Source organism: Giraffa tippelskirchi, chromosome 10 (genome assembly GCF_054371585.1).
Source record: "Giraffa tippelskirchi isolate mGirTip1 chromosome 10, T2T-mGirTip1v1.2.pri, whole genome shotgun sequence".
Taxonomy (NCBI): domain Eukaryota; kingdom Metazoa; phylum Chordata; class Mammalia; order Artiodactyla; family Giraffidae; genus Giraffa; species Giraffa tippelskirchi.
The window spans coordinates 77,338,320-77,350,547 of record NC_137284.1 but is presented as its reverse complement, the minus strand read 5'-3'; the positions used below and the strand labels follow the sequence as shown (position 1 = coordinate 77,350,547).

Sequence of the window (12,228 nt, the reverse complement as noted above, 5' to 3'; positions counted from 1 at the left end):
TTAGCCTAGAAACGATTCCTCAGTTTGACTGTTTGAATATCACTATAATCTTTATATATTTTTCTGTATCATCTCCTCACCTAATAACCTTCTAACTTCAATTATTTTTATGAGGTTCAACAGCATCTACAGCATGCACACGTTCTATGGGTATTTACATTTATTTTCTTTGTAGGTAACACACAATGAAACCATTCCCATGACCTTTCACTTGTGAATATTGGTCAGTACAGATTTTTACAAGGGGTAAAAAATTTTTCTCTGGAGAGTTTTAATTATTTTATTTTTTTCTTAACTGAAAACTTCTTCAATTCATAAAGAAGTTGTATGTGGAAGACCAATAGAGCAAAGAGCAAATGTATTCTTGAGGAGTAAAGACAGTGGGAATTATATTCCCCACTATATTTCTTTCTCACTTATTCTTGTATATATGAGGAGAAGAATCCCTTGTCTGTAGGGCTGGCACTGCATACACTACCTTCAGGCCGGTCTGCAGCCCCATAACCTTGTATGATGGTGGCTATTAAAAACAGAACATCAGATGCAGATGCCTGAACATCTACTAACTGGGTCCATATTTGAAGGACCCATAAGGTTTCTTCCTTGTGATCTGTGCTGCTCTGTTAGCAGAGTGGTCACACTTTTGCTGACATTCTGTACACAGGAAGTTGTAAGAACAAGTGTCATTGATGCTGGCAAACCCCACTTTTAGGCATTTAACATATGGTACAGGTAGCATTTCAAATTGGTTATAATGAAACATTATATGATAAGTGGTGTTGGGACAATTTTGGGGAGAAAAAGAAAGGCCACCTTATACTGCAAAAAGCAACCCAGGGCTAAACGTTAAAGGAACTATAGATTAATTTAAAGAAATATCAGAATAATATTTTCATAACCACAGAGTAAGAAAATGTTTCCTAAAAAGCAAATCTATGAAGAAGAAAATTACATATATTTAACACTGAGTTATATAAAGAGCTCCCATAAATCAATAAAAAATTCTAACAAACCAAGAGGGAATTGGCAAAGGGTATAATTGGATAAAGGGTTCAAACAGTTATTGAAAATAAAGTGCATTTGAGTTAAATAGTTCACCCCATACCCCAAATTCTTAGAGTTATTTGATATTTTTTTTTCCCTGTGGGAGATTTTGAAACAAAATGGCAAAGAGGGAGGTAGACAAAATAGAGATGTGAAAAAAAGAATCAGTTCTGAATAAATGCTTTGTATGTGTGTCTATACACATAGAAGATTGGAAGAAAATAAACCAATATGTTTTCAGCCATTATCTCTAGATAATGTAACTAAGCCTAGTTTTTATTTTCTTCATATGGTTCTGTATTTAATTCTCTATAACAAACATATGCTTCTTATAAAAAACGAATCTCTTCTCTCTATATACATACATGCATACACACGTATACATAACATATATTTGTCTTTGTTTACTCAACTGAGTCATGTCTGACTCTCTGTGACCCCATGGATGACAGCCCATCAGGCTCCTCTGTCCATGGGGTTTCCTAGGCAAGAATACTGGAGTGGGTTGCCAGTTCCTTCTCCAGGCTCCAGGGGATCTTCCTGACCCAGGGATCGAATCCATGTCTCCTGCATTGCACACACACACACACACATATACCAGGGAAGTATATATATAATTTAAAAATATAAAACCGTAAGGACAAAGTAAAAACTACACAGACACACCCATAGGTAGTGAATAACTGAACAGATATCCAAAATCTGGTGAAAGAATCAGGGGCAGCTACATATACCACGTGTTCTTTTCCTCATGCCATCAGATAGCCAGGAAGGAAGACAAGAAAGAAGAGTTTTCATGTTAACTGAAGTTAGCAGAAGAGAATGAGAGTACTCTACTCCAGGTGTAAGATGAGAATTACGTGGGAAAAGACGCACACACAAATGTGAAGGAGAGCGGGCATCTGACATTGATTCACTGGTTTGCTTCAGCCCATCCAAGAACACACATCTGATCATCATTAATGGGCACTGCCCTGTGGGAGTCAGAGGTCATGTTTCACATGCCAACAGGTTCTCGCTGCCCCTGCATTCTGAATAGGAAGCGAACATGGGTAATGGGCTGGCAACGTCACATCATTTAGCCTGACCTGCCAGGTATGCTCACCAACCCTTGTTGCACATCCAGCTTCCCGTGTTGCCCAGCAAGGAACATACACAAAGGAAATGTCACCTCATCAGAAATTCTGAGTCTTTAGCACATGCTGCCGAATATCACAATATACTTAATATGACACTGACACAGAGAAATCCATTATTCTTAAAAAAAAATTCCAAGGATTTGAGGGTAATACATAGGGAAGAAGAGAAGGAAGCTGTGGTTTTCTAGATGAAACGTGACCTGTTTCTTCGCTACATTGTTTCTCCCTCAGGTTAAGGCACTGACCTTTAACCTTTCTCATAAGGTAGCAAACTAAGTGACAATGCCAAGAAGGATGTGAAATATTCAAGGCAGAGATCTTATTCCTCCTTAGCATTTAAAAAACTAAAAAACCCTGCTACTCATTTTCATAGGGAAGAGATAAATTATCCAATTAGTAATCCTGTGACAACAAGGAAAAATGATCCATATCTAACTCCAAAATAAATTCTAGCTAGTACCAAGGTGCATACTGAAAAAGGTGATGATGAAAAGGCTTAGACAACAACAGAGGTAAACATAAAAATGGTCTCAATTCTAGTAAGACCTGCTGAAGCATAGAATCACAGGAAACACATAAAGGAAAGTCCTGATGGATTTAACAATATGAAAATGCAAAACTTCCATACTGTCTCTGAACTACATGAATATTACTAAGTTCAAGGAGAACCATATCATTATCTCAAAAGATGTTGCAGAAGAATTCAATAGGTAGATACTTCCCTAAGAAGACACACCCTGAGTCAAAAGCCAACACAAAATCTAACAGTGGAACATCAGAAACACTTTATTCTGTAGATTTGACAATACAATGTGGGAGAAGAATGGATAAATAAAATATTAGGCAAGACAAAATATCATCATCTTCAGGCTATATATCAGCCAACTAACAGAAATGATCAGAGAGGCAGTAAGGTAGCTGATTACAAAATTAAAAATCAACAGCTCTCCTATATAGAAACAACATACCATTAGCTTTATGAAGGAAATAGGCCTTCTACAAAAGCAATAAATGACTTTTTATCATGAAGAGTAAATTCTCTCTAAAATATATTAAAAAAAGTTTTTGGCATGATTTCAGCCAAAATTTAAATGGAATGTGCTTAGAATTTGACAAAATGATTCCGCTGTTTATCAAAACATAAAAATATCTAAGGGCAACAAAGAAAAACTAGATACATGCAATGAGACACTAGATTAAAAAAAAAAGTATAATGAGGGTTTCATAACTCACACAGCACAAAGCTAGAATCAGCAGTAGTATCAAGAAAATGGAGTAGAGGATTTGTAAATAGACCCAGTTAATATGTTATCTGGCATATAATAAAAGTGATACTTTAAATTAGTAAGATAAAAACATATTTTTGGGGGGAAAAAAACTAACCTGAAACCTCTCAGCTCATGCTATGTCACATATAACAATACGTGTATTCCAGATGTGGCACAGTTTTAAGCATAGACCATGAAAGCATGCAGAACCCAGAATGGCTGCTGCTGCTGCTATTCTAACCCAATGTCAAATTTCATCCATAAAGCCCTTGTGACAAGATCAAATATGCACCTCCACATACTCCCTCATAGGTGGAGGTGACAAGGGACACACTTGTGATCAGTAAGATCTCAGCTTAGGGATTTGGGGGAGCTGTGGATTCCTGATTCAGAGAACCCCAAGTCTCCTGTGCCCCTCTTTCTCCTGCCGGAAATATAGACCTCACTGGACTTGTCATGTGGCCATGAGGCAGGAGGCATCAGGATGGATGCTGGCGGGAGAGAAGGGCAGGAAAGCATGGGTGTGTAAGGGGCTTACTGAGCTAGTCTGGACTCTGATGTGGGAGGGAGGCTTTCCAGAACTGTTCTTGTTCTCTTCATTTGTTAGTCCAAATGAGTTCTAACTGCTTCTAGTGAAGAGTTTTTAAATCTGACAGAAAAAAATACTTTCCTAAATATGTAAGAAACCCCAAATCCACAAAGGCAAACACTGATCAGTCTAGTGTAAAAACTTTAAAAAACTTTTCAGAGTTATAAACAAATCAACAGATATGTACCACATATATAGAGCTTCCCTGATAGCTCAGTTGGTAAAGAATCCACTTACAATGCAGGAAACCCCGGCTTGATTCCTGGGTTGGGAAGATCCACTGGAGAAGGGATAGGTTATCCAATCCAGTATTCTTGGGCTTCCCTTGTGGTTCAGCTGGTAAAGAATCTGCCTGGATTTGAGACCTGGGTTGGAGACCTGGGTTTGATCCCTGGGTTGGGAAGATCCCCTGAAGAAGGGAAAGACTACCCACTCCAGTATTACAGCCTGGAGAATTCCATGGACTGTATAGTCCATGGGGTCGCAAAGAGTCGGACACGACTGAGTGGCTTTCACTTTCACTCACTCACACACACACACACACACACGTCTTTTAAATATATATATTTAAAAGATAAATAATAGAATAGGAAAAATATCTGACACCCATATATAAGCCTAACTGATTAATATACACAGAACTCATAAACAAAACCATGTGCAATTCAATGGAAAAGTGGGTCCTTTATGACTCAGCCTCAGAGGTTACTCAGCATCACTTGTGCTGCTCTGTACCCTACTCTGTTAGCTGAAGCAGTGATAAGCTCACCCAGATCCAACAAGAGGGGCCCTAGATCCCATCTGAGAATGAGAAGAACATCAAAGAATTTGCAGGCATGATTTAAAAACTACTACCAGGTGTAACTATTGAACTTAGCAATTTCCCTTCTAAGAATTTATCCTACAAAAGCAAGCAAAGTTATGTATACAAGACATCTGTAAAGGATGCTCATTCTAGCATTATTTATAACAATGGGTGTCAAATTTCAGCATGCTTCAGAATCACCTAGAGGGATTGTGGAAACATAGATTTCTGGGTCCCACTCAGAGTTTCCAATTCAAGAGTTCTGGGGTGGGGCTGGAGAATTTGCACTTTTGAAAAGTTCCTAGGTGATGTTGCTTCTGCTGCTCTGAACAACAGACTTGGATTGCTACTGACCTTTCCGACCCAGAGATTGAACCTGTGTCTCTCATTGGCAGGCAGGTTCTTCACCACTAGCACCACCTGGGAAGTCCGATTAATTACGTTACTATCTCAAATTCCACTGTTGTACTTGTTTTCCCATTTCACAAAGAAAATTTGACCCAACTATACCACAATGGAACAGGGAGAAATCTCCAGCCTTGTCACAATCTGGCCAACATAGGCTTAGTCACACTTTCGACGGGCAGAAAACCCTCTGGGCATCCGAATCTTAAATTCTGATTTCTAACCTCAGACCAGAAATGCTCAATAAGACCAATGTAGAATTTGAAACAGGAGGGTGGAGAAGAATCAGAGCTACTCTATTCCTGAACCTCCACAGTGTCAGTCCCTCAGTCATGTCTGACTCTTCGCGACCCCATGGACTATAGCCCACCAGGCTCCTTTGTTCATGGGATTTTCCTGGCAAGAATACTGGAGTGAATTGTCATTCCCTTCTCCTGGGGATCTTCCTGACCCAGGGATTGAACTGGGGTCTCCTGCATGGCAGGCAGATTCTTTATTATCTGAGCCACCAGGGAAGCCCTCCAGGCAGAGGCATATTCACAGCTAATCCCCCTTCTTCCTGTGTACTCCAGGCTTTACAGGAGTGGCAAAGAAGTTAGGAGTACTAGAAGGAGTACTAGCAAAGAATACTAGAAGGACTAGCAAAGAAATAACTTTGCTTGGTTACTAAATATTTAGGAAGACTGAATTTTCCATACTAGCATTTTCAATTGGCTTTCTGCCATGAGTGTGGCGAGGTTTCTTGTTCTAATACTTAATCCTTCCTGCTGCTGTTACTCGGTTACATTATATCCCTGTGCCTACTACACTAGGGCATGGAGTTGTCTCTGTGGAGGAGCTCTGGATTGAACCTCAGATCATCTGAGTGATAGCCCTCAACTACTTGCCCTGAAGTAGTAACATAGTATCACTTCCTCAACTCAAACTCTTCCTCTGCTCCTTTAAGGATTTACAAAACACTTGTGGTTTAGTCACTAAGTCATGTCTGACTCCTGTGATGCCGTGGACTGTAACCTGCCAGGCTCCTCTGTCCATGGGATTCTCCAGGCAAGGATACTGGAGTGGGTTGCCATCTCCTTCTCCAGGGGATCTTCTGGACTCAGGAATCAAACCCAGGTCTCCTGCATTGCAAGTGGATTCTTTACCAACTGAGCCATGAGGGAAGCCCCACTCTTACCTCACCCCAATTAACTTTCCCAGCCTGATCCACCTGTTTCTTCCAATAAGAACTCTATGTCCCAGTCATTTAGAGCAGTAGTCCCCAATCCTTTTGCCTTCGGGGACTGGTTTTGTGAAAGACAATTTTTCAATGGACCAGGGAGTGGAGGATGGTTTCAGGATGATTCAAGTGCATTACATTCACTGTGTACTTTTTTCCCATTATTATTACATCAGTTCACCTCAGATCATCAGGCATTAGATCACGGAGGCTGGGGACCCCTGATTTAGACCTATTTGTGGTTTCTCCAAGTATGTACCACGCAGTCCACTCTTAACTCTTCTAAATGCTATTTCCTCTCCCTGAAAGCTCTTCTCCAACCCATCGCATCCCCAGGAATTCCAAGCCATACCTGACACACAGCACACCACTTTCTCTAGGAGGCCTACTGCCCTGAGAAAGGATGTTGAACTCCTCTGGAATCAGCATGGCTACACTCATTTGTGATGTCTCTTTTCCTGTAACAGCATAAGCTCTTCAAGGACAGGCACCATGTCCAGCTCACTCGGGTGCTCAATCTGCTTAGAACAAGGACTTGTAGGGAACCAGCATCGCAGGAAACTTGAAGAAGGTGCCCTCCAGACACTTGAGGAAATATGCAAATTGCCTTTTACACTGAATGACTGGATGTCCTTACAAAATGTATGACTGGAATTCAAACTTGCAACATGAATTCCCAAATAGAACCGTATCAGAGTTGAAACAGCACATTTAACTAAATGCAAGGAAAACAAGTGTTTCTTACTTTGAGTTGTAGTCGCACTCGGGCCAAAAAGAATTTCCAACAGTTTTCTCTGGAGTCCACCATGCCCAGACCACGAACTTCATTACAAATTCCAGAAATTATCTTGTCTACATCTTCATCACTGAACAGATCAGGAATTTCCCCTACCCCCAAAGGAATGAGTAAATTATTAAAAGGCTGCTATAATTCATATTTTAGATATGACTTAAAATGCTTTCTAATACAAAGTTCAGCTTTAATGATAGAGCTTGAAACCAGAAATGCAATTTTTTGTTTTGCATTTATAAGACACAACACAGTGATGACAAGCTATGACAAACCCACCCACTAAACTTGCTCAGGCAGGAATAACATTTACTTCACTGAAGGCCCCTGCAAGGCTTCTCACATCGTAAGCAGGCTAAGAAAGCGGTACCCTTCAAATTAGTTAGGTTTATAAGTTTCTCCCCAAAGAATGCCCCGACAAACATCTCAAAGACAAATTATCTCTATTTAAAGTTCACTGAAACCACAGATCATTTGTCTTTGGGGAAGATCTTTCATGGAATGTGTTGGTTTAATCACCTGATGCCAGCAAGTCATTAATCAGCACGAGAAAGCTCTCATCTAGAACCTGGGCATCTGTCAGCAGGAACGCGGTGGGCATGTTCTTGGCTCCGGTTCTGATGTACAGATTGGCAAGATCTACCTATAAGGAACAGAGGCCATCACTCACACTGTGTTACACGCTGGCGTGCTGTTGACGAGGGGTGGGGAGAACTGAGACGCTACGGGGGAGGGCTGGGTGCCGTCCTTTCCCCTATTTATGTGTTCTTTCCTCTCAGTGACTCTCTACTTACGGGGGCAAACACTACGACATCAGCTCCATTTCTGGCACATAATGATGAGTGTCATATTTGTGGCTTCACGGAGCCCAAGATGCAAACAGGCTCCCAACAAACAACTCCCTTCTATTCAAGCAAAAGTGAATTCAGTAATGATTTGTCAAGCAATGCAGTGAAAAGAAGTTTTTGGCTCATTTTAACAACTGTCTACTTCATTGTTTGGTGACTTAGAGTTTACTAGTTTTATTTAGTAATATTGAAAACAAGTGGTTTGTTGTTTGCTTTAAAATAGCATTTGCCACAAACTCTAAGTACTATTTTCTAAGTACGGTTGTGATTCAAAAGAAAAATTTTAAAAAACATGTCAGTGTTTCTTGACTGTATCCCCATCACATTTTCACAATCTGATACAAAGTGGAAAAAATCTCTATGCACTTGTTAAAAAAAAAAAAAAAAAAGGATCTTTTCCCTGCTCCATCGTATTGGTGTATGAATACTGCTGATTATCAGGTACGGTCAGTACAAAAGAAAAACATGTTTGTGTAGGCAAGTATTTCATAAAATGTTTTCTGAGCAAGTTTGACAGGCTTATAGGCTTATACACATATAAATGTTGGTAGCAGTTTACTTGGAGAAGGAAATGGCCACCCACTCCAGTACTCTTGCCTGGAGAATACTATGGATGGAGGAGCCTGGTAGGCTGCAGTCCATGGGGTCGCAAAGAGTTGGACATGACTGAGCGACTTCACTTTTACTTTTCTCTTTCATGCATTGGAGAAGGAAATGGCAACCCACTCCAGCATTCTTGCCTGGAGAATCCCAGGGACGGGGGAGCCTGGTGGGCTGCCATCTATGGGGTCGCACAGAGTTGGACACGGCTGAAGTGACTTAGCAGCAGCAGCAGTTTACTATTATTAATTTTACAATGAAGGAGAAAGTTAAAGTGTTAGTCCCTCAGTCATGTCTGACTCTTTGTAACACTATGGACTGTAGCCCGTCAGGCTCCTTTGCCCATGGGGACTCCCCAGGCAAGAATACTGGAGTGGGTTGCCATTTCCTCCTCCAGGGGATCTTCTGGACCCAGGGATCAAACCCAGGTCTCCTGCACTGCAGGCAGTGTCTTTACTGTCTGAGCCACCAGGGAAGTCCATGAAGGAGAAATAGCCAACTAAATCCTCTAAAGAGCTTACCCGCCTCCATGCTTGACTGGAGCACCTTTATCCTGGGGCAGAAGGAGCACGGGGCTGCCCATCTCCAGACTTACCCGAAGTTCCTGGATCCCAAAGCCTTGGGTCAGAGTGATCTGGAAGACCTCGAGGCTGCAAACGTAAGATGCCAGGCGAGACAGGCTCTGCTTGCCACTGCCACCCACTCCGATCAAGAGTGCATAACCCTGAGGGGACTGCAGGATGCGGCTGATGCGACACCTGGGGAGAGACAGTACCCCAACAGATGACATCCAAAGGGCCCCAGGGCTATGCTAGTTTCATTTTTCAGATATTTAGATACTAAACTCCGATTTTTATTTCAGACTTTCAGTCCTTGTTCTTCTGTTTCCCAAACAAAAAGATGCTGCCTGCATCTGCCCCCTCATCACTTGCCTAACAAAACATCCTGGCCAATGACATCTGGACTCCCACTGCTGTGTTACTCTCCCCCAGAAGAAGGTAGAAAATGAAGACAAGGACTTGCATCAAAGCAGCACATTTTCCTGATTAGCAAGAAAGATCCTAATGTCACATCAGTATCCATGTATAAGGATATCAAAGGGAAAATGTCTTTGTGCCAGAAACTTTGCTATAGAATTATTTTGGGAAGAACTGATTTGTTCAGACCAACAAACACCTCACATGCAATTTACTTCATGCATTTTAAACACTTGCCTTTTTTACATGATTCTTATCTCCCTTGCATGAAAGCTTTCCCTGTGCCTTGAGCCGTCTAAAACGATCTTGGAAAGTGTTAGAATCCAAGAGTTAAATCTCCAGCAAAGTCAACTAATCCCTTTTTCTGTATTATCGAAGAGGTTCTGAATGCTTATCCTATTGATATTATTGCTACATCTTACAGCTAGGAATAAGTTGGCTTTAACATGATCAACACAAGCATGTGTTCAGTTGCTTCAGTTGTGTGCAACTCTTTGCAACCCCAAGGACTATAGCCTCCCAGGCTTCTCTGTCCACGGGATTCTCTAGGCAAGAATACTGGAGTGGGTTGCCATGCCCTCCTCCAGGGGATCTTCCAAACTGAGGGATGGGACCTGCCTGTCTTGCATTGCAGGTGGGCTCTTTACTGCTGAGCCACCAGGGAAGCCTCCAATATAAGCATATGGAAGCCCAAATGCAAAAAAAGAAAAAAAGACTGCTGTATTTGCTCTCAGTTGCTTTCCTGAAATGAATTTGAGTCCTGAACAATCCAAACAATCTTTAACACATTTTTTTTTAAAGAGTACTTTTTGAAAGAATTAAGTTGGGATTGTTTATATTAGGACCAGCACACACGATCCTTTCCTGAAAACTTTCAATAACTGAAAATACAGGTTATTTTTCCAAGCTCAGCCACCTCATTCAATTTTACTTCACATGACCACATGACAAAACCACCTTGGCAAAGCTGTGAGATTACTCTAACACGAGTGAAACCCCAAGTTACAAGGCAGGGTTTTCATTTCATTTTAATGTGTGTTTTGAGGTCTGCACGGACAGAGTCTGTAAGTGGCAAAGTCTCTTTCTACAACGTTCAAGGACACACTGAAATCATCTCTGATATGGAGTCAATCAGTTAGTAGCTCATAATCCCTAATAAAAGCAGCAGCTTTTCCTTTTAGGTCACTGAGAACTCGGTGTTGAAGGATTACAGGGGACAACTCCTCAGGGCCAACAAGACATCTCTTCCACACGAGCCGTGACAGACGGCCAGCGTACATTAACCCAACCAAAAACAGCATTATTATTAACTCACTTATCACCATGCTCAGAGATTCTAACGGAAGCTTCCTTTGTCTGCTAATCAGAGGACTGTCACTGCAAAGGGATCCATAAAACAATCAATATGTAGGAAGCTTATAATAAATGATGATAGGGAAGCCTCCCAAGTTTTTCTTAGGCACTTGGGCTCAACATTTTAAGGAGTGACTCTTCTAAAATCGAATTCTCCACATTTCTTGGGTCTGTTTCAATTGCTTTTCTCACATACTTCCTTCTTTCTTGACTTATTTCATTACTTTAATCTTTGCCCAAGTATCACTTGTTAGAAAAGCCAGCGTTATTAACTGAATGGCATTCCCTCAAATGCATATACTGAAGCCCTAACCACCAGTACCTGAGAATATAGACTTCTTAGGAAATAGGGTGACTGGAGAAATTGGTTACAATAAGGTCATATGGGTGTAGGGTGTATCCAATATGATCAATATCCTAATAAAAAGGAGAAATTTGGGTACCGACACACACCAAGGGAGAAGGTCATGCGATGACTGAACTCAGGCTCTCACAAGACAAGCAACTTCCAGAAGCAAGGAAAGAATTCTGGAGCAGGCTCTCCCCAGCACCTTCTGAGGGAGCATGGCCCTTCTGACATCTCGATTTCAGACTTCCTGCCTTCAGAACTGTGAGACAATAAATATCTCTTTTCCTAAACTTCCCAGTTTGCAGCATTTTGTCAGAGCAGCTCCAGCACACCTCCAGTAGAGGCAGTGAGAAATGACAGCTACCTGGGAGCACGACAGGAAGGGAAGATGCCATCAACTTCCCACAAAGCAGCAGCAAGGGCCAGCTGTTTAGACTACTCAACCAACCCTGTCATTGCCACGCTAAACTCTGACCCGGCATTTCTCACTGCACTTAGAAAGAAATAAACCCCCCTTTCCCCTGGCTACAAGAAAACACCCTGTACACATGAGGCCTGTGTCCACCTCCCCACCTTGTCATATACCCTTCTCCCCGCTTTTCCATGCTGCAGCCACAATGACCCTCTTTCTGCTTTTGAACATTCAGCCTCGGGGCCACATGAAATCTGCCCACACCTCAAGCATTCTTCCTCCAGATCTTTCCATGCTGAGCTCCTGTATATCATTTCAGTATCACCTTAAATGTCCCCTCCTCACAGAGATATCCAGTCCCTCTTTGGGAATTCACGTTTATTGCTCAGAATCAATGTATTTTATTCCTCAGCAGGATGTATCACTTTCT

At 41.5% G+C, this 12,228-nt stretch overlaps 1 protein-coding gene across 5 annotated transcripts in view; it reads right to left on the bottom strand.

The window, feature by feature from the left end:
- The window catches only part of DNAH11 (dynein axonemal heavy chain 11), a 364,135-nt gene that overhangs the window by 158,923 nt on the left and 192,984 nt on the right, over nucleotides 1-12,228 (bottom strand). For all 5 annotated transcript variants that reach the window (XM_081536384.1, XM_081536387.1, XM_081536386.1 and 2 more), the window contains 3 exons: nucleotides 9,303-9,465; nucleotides 7,779-7,902; nucleotides 7,215-7,357 (listed from right to left, as the gene is read on the bottom strand). In XM_081536384.1, coding sequence (XP_081392510.1) covers nucleotides 7,215-7,357; nucleotides 7,779-7,902; nucleotides 9,303-9,465 — 430 coding nt within the window. The remainder of the gene's footprint in view (nucleotides 1-7,214; nucleotides 7,358-7,778; nucleotides 7,903-9,302; nucleotides 9,466-12,228) is intronic.